The 10,642-nt window shown below is 53.2% G+C and overlaps 1 protein-coding gene across 1 annotated transcript; it reads right to left on the reverse strand.

The window, feature by feature from the left end:
• Window positions 1-365: 365 nt before the first annotated feature.
• On the reverse strand, window positions 366-2,560 carry LOC121880222 (collagen alpha-2(IX) chain-like). Its single transcript, XM_042387381.1, has 4 exons — window positions 2,230-2,560; window positions 1,838-1,986; window positions 1,343-1,681; window positions 366-419 (listed from the first exon to the last, which is right to left on the reverse strand). Exons 1-4 carry the CDS (start codon window positions 2,558-2,560, stop codon window positions 366-368), a joined length of 873 nt encoding a protein of 290 aa, XP_042243315.1.
• Between the last annotated feature and the right edge of the window lie 8,082 nt (window positions 2,561-10,642).

The following is a 10,642-nucleotide window of genomic DNA, read 5'->3' on the forward strand; positions in this document are numbered from 1 at the left end:
AGTAATGCAAGGGACAGACCTCAACAACAAATTGATGGGAGTCCTCATTAGGTTCTGACAAGAAGGGGTGGCACTCATGGCTGATATCGAAGCTATGTTCCACCAGGTACGAGTACTGCTTGAGCATCGAGACGCCCTGCACTTCCTGTGCTGGACCAACTATCAGGAGACCCCGGTCAGTTACCGGATGAAGATACATCTCTTCGGGGAGTGTGGAGCCCATCATGTGCCGGATATGCACTACGACGAACATTCCAAGACCAAGGGCAAAGGCTCCATGAAGAAATTAAGAAAGCAAGTTGCAACTTCTATGTCGATGATCTGCTTCTTTCAGTAGCATCACCTGGGAAGGCGGCGATAGTCACTCACCGACTTAGGCAGTTGATGAAGAAAGGTGGGTTCAGACTTACAAAATGGATCTGCAACCACAAAGGGGTCCTCAGAGCAGTCCCACAAATGGAAAGAGCCATGGAAGTGAAAGAAGTGCTTTTGAAGGATGACAGGCTCCCAGCTGAGCGAGCATTGGGAATCATGTGGGATATAGAGAATGACGAACTTGCAGTCTGAATCCAGATCCCAACAAAGCTACAAATGAAGCAGGGCCTCCCGAGTATGGTCAGCTCCATACATGACCCATTAGGAATCATTGCTCCGAGCACCATACGAGCCAAAATCATATTCCAGGACGAGTGCAGGAGAGGCATCGGGTGGGATGAGTAAATGACCAAACACAACAGAGCCGCTTGGCTGCAGTGGCTAAATGAACTTCCCCACTTGTCTCAAGTACGCTTCCCTTGATGTTACCTGCCTGAATGCACAAATCCAATAACTATGGTACAACTGCACCACTTCTGTGACGCCTCCCAGCAAGCATACAGAGCTGTATCTTACCTCAGGATTACAAGTGAGACGGAGCCCACTCTACCTCTTTTGTGTGTGGCAGAGCCAAGCTAGCTCTTCTGAAACAGCAAACTGTACCTCGGCTCGAGCTATGTGCGACAGTGTTGGCGGCCAAAGCAGACAGACAACTGAGAGAAGAACTAGAGTTGCAGATTGACAGATCAGTGTTCTGGACAGACCGCATGGTCACCCTTCACTACATACAAAACACTGAATGGCGCTTCCATACCTCTGTGGCAAACTGAATTGCAATGATTCATGAGAATTTTGACGAAGATCAATGGCGACACTTGAGCTCCAACCAAAACCCGGCTGATGATGCCAGCATGGGGCAGAATTGGGAGAAAACAATTGGTCAAAGAACCCAAAACCGATTCCTAACCTTGCAGATGGAGACCTGGAGGTAAAAGGAGATGCAACAGTACTGGCAACGAGTACTGACCAGGGGGAATGTACCCAAAAAGGGTGAGGGCAAGGTACTCATCATGGCATCAGCTTCCTGGTAGTCCCATATGGCCTCTGGCCCTGGTAGGCCCAGGGGGTACATTTTATTCCCATGGGGCCCCTGGGCCAGGAAGTCGCATGGGACCCTTGGCCCTGGTAGGTTCCTAAGGTCGCATGGTAGTCGTCTGGGGGGCCCCTGGTATTCCCAGGGGCTCCTGGCCCTGGTAGGGCCCATGGGGGCACCTTGGTAGTCACATGGGGTCCTTGGCCCTTGTAGACTCCTGGGGGTCCCTGGAGCGCTCTGGTAGTCCCACGGGGCTCTTGGCCCTAGTAAGTCCTATGGGGGCCCCATGGTAGTCACATGGGGCCCTTGGCTCTGGTAGGCCTCTAGGGGTCGCTGGTAGTCACTTGAGGTCTCTAGCACTCGTAGGGCCCCTGTGGACCATGTGATAGTGCCAAGAGGCCTCTGGCCCTGTCAGGCCCCTCAGGGCACCCTGGTAGTTTCATGGAGTTCCTGGCCCTGGTAGTCCCATGGGTCCCCTGGATCCGATGGGGCTCCTAGGGCCCCATGGTAGTCACATGGCACCTCTGGCCCAAGGAGGGCCCCTTGAGGCCCTTTGAAGTCATATGGGGCCCGTGGCCCTGTTAGAGCACTGGGAGTCCTGGTTGTTACATGGGGACCCTAGCCCTGGTAGGCTCTTTTGGGTTCTTTTGCCGTGGTAAACCCCTGTGGACCTCCTGGTTGTCCCATTGGGCCCCTGGCCCTTGTAGGCCTCTGGGGACCACCTGGTAGTCCCACAGGACCCGGGCCTCGGTAGCACCACTGGGGCCCTCCTGGTAGTCCCATGAGGTACCTGGCCCTGGTAGTTTAATGGGACCTCTTGCCCTGGTAGGCCCCTGGGGCCCCCTGGTAGTCCCTTGGGCCCCCTGGCCGCGATAGGATCCCTGGTTGCCCATGGTAGACCCATGGGGCCTCTTGCCCAGGTAGGGACCCTGGAAGCCCCTGGTCCTGGTAGGGCTCTGGGGGCCCCTGGTTGTTACATGGGGCCTCTAGACCTGTGAGGCCCCAGGGGACCACCTGGTAGTCCCATGGGTACTCCGGCGTTGGTAGGGCCCTTGTGGGCCACGTGGTAGTCTCATGGGGCCTTTGGCCCTGGTAGGCCTTTGGTGGCCACCCTGGGTAGACACATGAGGCCCATGGCCCTGGTAGTCCCATGTGGTCCCTGGCCCTAGTAAGACTCCTCGGGGTGCCCTAGTAGTCCCATGGGGCCCCTGGCTATGGTAGGTGTCTGGGAGTTTCTGTTAGTACCATGGTTCCCCTAGCCCTGGTAGGGTCTCTGTGGGCCCCTGGTAGTCCCATGCTGCCCCTGGCCATGGTGTGCCTTTCGGGGCCCCCTGGTAGTTCCATTGGGCTCATGTTCATGGTAGGCCCCTTGGGAGTCTCTTTTAGTGTCATGGGGCTCATAGCCAAGCTAGGGCCCCAGGAGGCCTCTTAAGTCATATGGGCCCCCTGGTAGTCCCATGAGGCCGCTGGCCCATGTCGGCTCCTGGGTGTTCTCTGGTAGTCCCATAGAGCCCATGGCACTGGTGGAGCTCCTGTGGGCCAGGTGGTAGTCCCCTGGGCCTTTGGCACTGTTAGACCCCTGAGGATAGCCTCAGGGGCCCTCCTTAGGGGTGGCGGGCCCCCCAGGACCTTCTTACGGGGAACGGCGCCCCTAGGGTCCCTTCCAAGGGCGGCGGTGCCCCTAGGGACCTTCCCAGGGGCAGCTGCGCCCCCAAAGACACTTCTCCCAAGGGCAGTGGCGACCCCAGAGCCCCTTCTAGGATCAGCGGGCCCTACAAGAGGTGGTGGCGACCCCAGGGGCCCTCGCAGGGGCGGCGGCGATCCTAGAGACCCTGGTTGACTTAGGGGTCCCTGGTTCTGGTAGGATCTCTGGGGGCCCCCTGGTAGTCCCCTGGCCCTGGTAGGGGTCTGGGCGCTCCCCGAAAGTTCCAAGAGGCCCCTGGGGACTCTTTGGTAGGCTCATGATGCCCCTGACCCTGGTACTTCTACATGGCCCTTGGCCCTGGTAGGGCCCCTCTAGGCCTCCTGGTAGTCTCATGGTGCCCCTGGCTCTGGAAGGCACCTGAGGGCCCCATGGTAATCTCATGTGACCTTTGGCTCTGGTAGGCCCCTGGAGGTCCCTGGTAGTCCCGTGGGACCTCTGGCATTGGTAGGGCCCCTGTGAGCCATGTGGTAGTCCCATGGGGCGTTTAGCCCTGGTAGGCCTTTGAGGGTACCCTGGTAGACCCATGGGGCCCCTGTCCCTGGTAGCCCCATGTGGTCCCTGGCCCTGGTAACGCTCCTCGGGGCGCTCTAGGAGTCCCATGGGGTCCCTGTCCCTGGTAAGCCCCTGGAAGTCTCTGGTAGTACCATGGTTCCCATAGCCCTGGTAGGGTTTCAGTGGACCCCCTGGTAGTCCCATGGGGCCCTTCTCCCTGGTAGTCCATTGCGGCCCTTCGCCCTGGTGTGCCTATCAGGGCTTCCTGGTAGTCGCATACGGCCTCTGGCCTTGGTAGGCCCGGGGGGTCCATTTTATTCCCATGGGGCCCCTGGGCCTGGAAGTCATGTGGGACCCTTGGCCCTGGTAGGTTCCTAAGGGCGCTGGTAGTCGTCTGGGGGGCCCCCTGGTATTCCCAGGGGCTCCTGGCCCTGGTAGGGCCCATGGGGGCACCTTGGTAGTCACATGGGGTCCTTGGCCTTGTTGCCCCGAGGAGGGCCCATTGGGCACATCATCGCCCTAGGAGGGCTCCTTAGGGCTCCACCACCCCTGGAAAGACTATTGGGTGCACCCCCGCTGTTGGCAGGGCTCTCTTAGGGCGCTGCAGCCTCTTTGAGGGCCCGTGCCGACCATGGGAGGGCCCCTAGGGACGGCACCACCCGTGGCTGGACCTCTAGGGGCACCACGCTAGGGTCACCACCGCCCATGGAAAAGCTTCTGGGGGTGCCATCGCCCGGGGCAGGGCCCAAAGGGTTGCCGCCAAGCCTAAAGAGGGCTCCTGGGGGCGTCGCCCTAACTGGGAGGGCCCCGTAGGAACGCCGACTCCCCTGAAAGGTCCCCTAAGGGTCTCTGCCACCCATAAGAAGGGCCCCAGGGGCGTCGCCGCTTCTAGGTTGTCCCCTTATGAACGCCACCGCCCTGTCAGGTCCACTAGGGGCGCCTCTGCATCTGGGATGGCCTCTGAAGAGCTGCCGCCCTTGGGAGAGCCTCTAAGAGTGCCCCTGGGAGCGCCGCCTTCCCTGATGTGATTTGGGGGCGCCACAACCCATGGAAAGGGCCCTGTGGGTGCCACAGCCCCTGGCAGGGACCCTCCAGGCATCGCTGCATTAAGAGGGCCCCCGGGAGCTCTGATGCACCTGGGAGGGCTCCGGGTTAAGCCACCACCCCTGGGAGGGCCCCTTGGGGTGTGGTCGCCCTTAGGAAGGCCCCTTGGAGAGACACCGCCTCTGGCAGGGTCCCAGGTGGCGCCGCCGCCCTTGGGAGAGACCCGGGGGTGCAGTTGTTTCTGCATTATTTAGAACACTAGGAGATATGACGTTAAATAAGGATACTGCCCATCGCATTTCCGGTAGCATTGCATCCAGAAAAATGAAACTGAGAATAAATATCGAACAGGAAATCATAAGTTGGGGTTTTGTGCTGACTGATTGCTCTGTTTTCCTATTGGCTGTAATTTGGTGGATTATCCTTTTAGTCCTCCAATCACAGTTAAGTAAGGGAATGCTGGATGCATGCAATATGTACGATACCACGATCAAGTCCCTGGGGCGCCGCTGTCGCTGGGAGGGCCGCTGGGGGCGCCACAGCCCTTATGAGGGCTCCTGGGGACGCCAACGCCTCTGGAAAGGCTACTGGGTGTGCCATCATCCCTGGAAATGCCTGGGGGCGCCGCCGCACTATTTAGAACTCTGGGAGATATGACATTAAATACGATGGGCGGTGTGCCCATCGCATTTCCAGTATCATCTCATCCTGAAAAATGAAACTGAGAATAAATATCCAACAGGAAATCATAAGTTGGGGTGTTGTGATGAAAGACTGCTCTGTTCTCCTATTGGCTGTAATTTGATGGGTTTACATTTCAGTCCTCCAATCACAGTTAAGTATGATCCACGATCAAGCCCCTGGGGGAGCCGCTGCTCTGGGAGGGCTGCTGGGGGCGCTGACACCCTTAGGATGGACGCTAGGGACGCCAATGCCCCTGGAAAGGCTACTGGGGGCACCGTCGTCCTTAGAAATACCCCTGGGGGCACCGTCGTATTTAGAAATACCCTTGGGGGCGCCGCCGCTCTTTTGAAGGCCCCTGGGGTCGCCACCACCCCGGGAGCACAGCCGCTCCTGAGCTTGCACGTTGCCGCCCCTGGGAGGTTCCCTGAGGGCAATGCCACCTCTAAGGAAGGTTCCCTGGGGGCACTTCGGCCCCGGGGAGTGTCCATGGGCACACCGTCGCCCTAGCAGGGCCCCTACGGACGCCACCACCAGTGGAAAGACCATTGGGGGCATCCCCGCTCTTGGCAGGGCCTTCTTAGGGCGCTGCATCCTCTTGAAGGTCCCTCGCCGACCCTGGAAGGGACCCTGGGGACGGCGCCGTCCGTGGGTGGCCCTCCGGGAGCGCCGCCAACCCTGGGAGGGCCCCCAGGGGCGCCGCCGTCTTTGGGTGGTGGGTGTGGGTAGCGTACTTCTGGGACCATGCACCTAGTGTATGTTGTCATTATCACGGCCTACTAACTGATTTTGCTAACACACTCACTCACACACCAGCATCCGTACGTGCGTGTCCCACCTCACACACACACACACACACACACACACAACGTTAATAAATATTGATTCGACATACAACTACAGTGGTGTTGTCAGTGTTGATGAGGGTGGGAATTGGGGACATTGGGTATAGTGAATGATGAGTGTACAAGCAGGAGGCCGTAGTGTACGAAGCAGCCCACCAGGCGACACACACACACACACGCCATAAACTACACTCTCTTCATCTATAAAAAAAAATAATATCACATTTGAACATATCAGTATTATTCTGGCGAGGTAATTAAGACGTTTACTCTCACTATCATGCACTGTACGCAGATTTTGGTTCATGATATTCGTTCTGCTTTCTCACCTTTCCAGATGATGGGGGTGGATCAGAGAACTTCCCACTATGAAGCTTTGACGACCTGTTTCCTGCCTCAAAGTGGGTCTATAAAACGTAGCTACCTGAGCATAACCTGTGATGAAGGAGACAGCAAGAGTCGCCCCACCTAACTCACTGCTCTCATGGTTCACGATATTTATGTGTGGTGCATTGTTTGCTGAACTGAGAGTGAAGACATTTTTGTAAAATTCATTAATGTTGATGAGAAACCAGTTATATATTTTTACTTTTTACTATAAGAGATACCTGTATAAGGTGTGTGTGTGTGTGTGTGTGTGTAAGTAGTTTTCTGAATTAACTGGTTCCAAATTTCCAGGTTTTAAAGGTTTGAGAACCACTGTCTAAGACTACTGTATGGTTGAAGCCACATGGTGTATGGTAGTGTAGACTACTGTGTGTTCGAGACCACATGGTGTATGGTAGTGTAAATTACTGTGTGTTTGAGGCTACATTGAGGTAACATTGTTTATGCTTGTGTTGGTTACTGTGTGAGTTAACATGGTTGGTGTGTGGTGCAGTATGTGTATGGTAGTATAGGCTACTGTGTAGTCGTGGTTACATAGTGTATTGTAACGGATGTTTGGTGTATGGTTTTACATGTATGGACTATAGTAGTAGATGGTGTATGGTAATTTATGTTAATTAATGGTTGGGACTAAAGGGATGTATGATAAAATAGGTTAATGTGTGGATTAAGCTAAAAGGTGTATGGTAGTATATATAAGGTAGTGCATGTTAATATATAGTTGATGTTACATGGTGCACGGAAGTGAATGTTACAGTACGGTTGATGCTATTAGGTGTATGGTAGTGTATGTTATTGTATGATCAAAGCTATAAAGTGTATGGTAGATGGTGTTTGGTAGTGTAGTTACTGTATGATTGAAGCTATAAAGTGTATGGTAAACATGTGGTGTGTATGGCAGCAGTAGTGGGGTTTGGCCTCCTTGGTGGCGTGTGGGTGGGTTGCCACGGTTTCACTGCCGGGAGAGAACTCTTCACAAACTTTCTGACCATTACTCATTCTGTAGGGGTAATAACAGGAGGCAGTGAACGCTGTGATCGCTGGCTGGGTAGCACAAAGAGACGCACAGTGTGCGTGAGTGTGTGTTCATGCGTGCGTTCGTGTGTTGGTTCTTTCTGTAAAGTAGGATGTGACACTTACGGGTGTGATTTACAATGCAACGCTGCCACACTTTTACTACGCTACTCTACAGTGGTGCCGCCTAGCATGCGTCTTCTGCTGGGAATTGGGTAACCTTGTAAAACAGGGACCCCCAATAATAATTGCTCATGTTCCACTTTCCTTAGTGGTGTTCCCCAGCAGGAGTGTATCTCTGACGTGTATTACTCTCTTGACACAACAACAACAAGAACACCCTTGCCTCCTGCTGTCGACTCTTCTAAGCAAGTCACATAAAATTATAATGTGCTGCCGGAAATTTATCTTGGTGTGTGTCACACCCACGGCGATAAAACTTGCCCGCTGGCCGGTAAGTCAACCACCACACACGAACCTATATACAGTATATCTGGTGGACCATACCTGCCTCTACACCTACACGCACCTGCTGTAGGTTGTTAACTAATGTGCAGTGTACAATGTAATGTAAATATAACTGATACTCACACGCCCACAACCTCATATACAAAACTTATATATATATATACTGTATATATATATATATATATATATATATATATATATATATATATATATATATATATATATATATATATATATATATATATATATATATATATATATATATATATAAAGGATTTTGATAACGCGGATCTATAATATATCAACAAGAATGATGGTAAGTGAAAGGTGGCGCTGTGGTGCATCACGACCAGCATGATGTGCTGCAGCTATTTCCTCCCTCACCAACACCCCTACTCCTCCCTCACCCACACCCCTACACCTCCCTCACCCACACCCCTACTCCTCCCTCACCCACACCCCTACACCTCCCTCACCCACACCCCTACACCTCCCTCACCCACACCCCTACACCTCCCTCGCCCACACCCCTACACCTCCCTCGCCCACACCCCTACACCTCCCTCACCCACGGAAGACAATTTAAGTGTATCTCTGCTCAAGTTCAACAATCAGCTCCTGCATACACACGCCTCTCACTCTCAACACAACTGTCTAACCATCTTGACTATTTTTAATATTCGTGATGAAGGTTGAGGTGTGCAGGCGGATAATAAGAGATTGGGTATGGGATATATGGAAGTGTGTGTGTGTGTGTGTGTGTGTGTGTGGGTAAGACCGTGGGCGGAGTTTAAGAGGTATGGGTGACGTCAGTGGTATGTGTTAGAGTGTCTAGTGTTGTTGCGAAAAATTATCATAAGTGTAAGATGATTGGTGAGCGTCGTCGCCGCCTCCACCGTGGCAATGAGTAGTGTCGCAGTAGTAGTAGAGTAGAAACTTGAACGCATCGTCAAGTAGTGATCTAGAAAGTATTCTCAAGTTAGTATCATCTGATTTTATCACATGACATGGTAATAAATGGTCACTGACACGTTAGGCTGCTACCTCGCTGTTTCAGTTGCCAAAGTAAAAAAAAATCGACATTATAAATTTTGATTATTGAATAAGATTAACAAGAGATTACTTTTTGGTATAAATATTCTAATTATTTCTTAAGCCTTAAAATTTCGTCTTCTGTGTACGCAAGTATTTTTTCAGTACAATTCAGTATTATTTACTTTTTAAAAGTTTTCATTGAGTATAATTTTTATGGTAGGAGAGGTAGGCACACACACACACAGGGAGACAGTGCCATCTTAACTGATTTTCCTTGTATGTGTTTTGCTTTCTTTTGACATTATTGTAAAGAAATATTATTCATAATAATATCTTCATATAATTACTGCAGATATGTACTAATAAAGAAAATTGTATTTTTAATAACCTGATAATTTTGGCCAACAAGATCCCTGGCAGCCACGGACTTTGTTACATGTGCGAGTTACTGGTGGCTGTGTCAGGCAAGCCATGCACCAGTACACACCACCCACACCAAAAGTTGACAATATCAAATATTTCTGAAAAATGTGCTGTGAACGCCTTTAGAATATACCATGATTCCTTACACACACTCACACACACACACAACATACACACAGGGCAACTGGGAGCGCCACTGCCCCGATTTACCCCACAATCGAATCGTGGAGCATATATTCGAAATCAGCATGCTCAGGAGTACCTACAGTACAGTATAATGTGATTTTCAACAAAATCTAATTTGGGGCCAAAAGTATACTTTTATTTCAGAACTGAAATTTAATGGGTTTAACTAATTAAGTACTTACAGAATAACACATTAACACCAAAATCGCGGCACCGAAACTCCTGGGAGGGCCCCTGGGGACTCCACCGGCCCCTGGGCGCGTCACTGCCCCTGGGAGGGACTCTGGGTTTGCTGCCGTCCCTGAGAGAGCCTCCGCTGTCCTTGAGACGGCCGCCGCTCTTGGAAAGGTCCCTGGGGAAGCCACCACATCTGGGAGTGTCCCTGGGGGCGCCAACGCCGCTGACAAAGCCCCTGGAGGTGTCGTCGCGCTTGGGAGGACCCCTGGGAGCTCTGGCGCCTCTGAGTGGGACCCTGGGAGGATTCCTGGGATGGTTCCTGGATGCCACTGTGCCCTTGGGAGGGTTCATGGGGAGCTGCCTCCCCTGAAATGGCCCATGTGTGCACTGCCGTCCCTGGGAGAGTCCCAGGATGGGTCACTGGGGGGCCGTCAGCCATTAGAGAATCCTTGTGGGGTCACCATCCCCGCGAGGATCCCTGCAGGGCACCACCTTCCCTGAGAGGGTCCCTGTGAGCACTGGGGGCCCTGGGAGGGTTGCTGAGGGCGTCGCCGTCCTTGGGATGGTCCTTGCATGCGCTTCCACCCCTGGGAAGGTCCCTGGATGGGGTTGCGAAACCCACTGGACCCTCCCAGGGGTCCCTGCGAGGGTCCCTTCGAGCGTTGCCGTCCCTGAAAGGCCCATTGAAGCTCGGCTGTTCCTGGAGTAGCCCCTGTGGACGCCGCCTTCCCTGAGAAGGCCCCTAGGATTGCAGTTGTCCCTAAGACCGACCCTGGT

Source organism: Homarus americanus, unplaced genomic scaffold (assembly GCF_018991925.1).
Source record: "Homarus americanus isolate GMGI-L3 unplaced genomic scaffold, GMGI_Hamer_2.0 scaffold12662, whole genome shotgun sequence".
NCBI lineage: Eukaryota > Metazoa > Arthropoda > Malacostraca > Decapoda > Nephropidae > Homarus > Homarus americanus.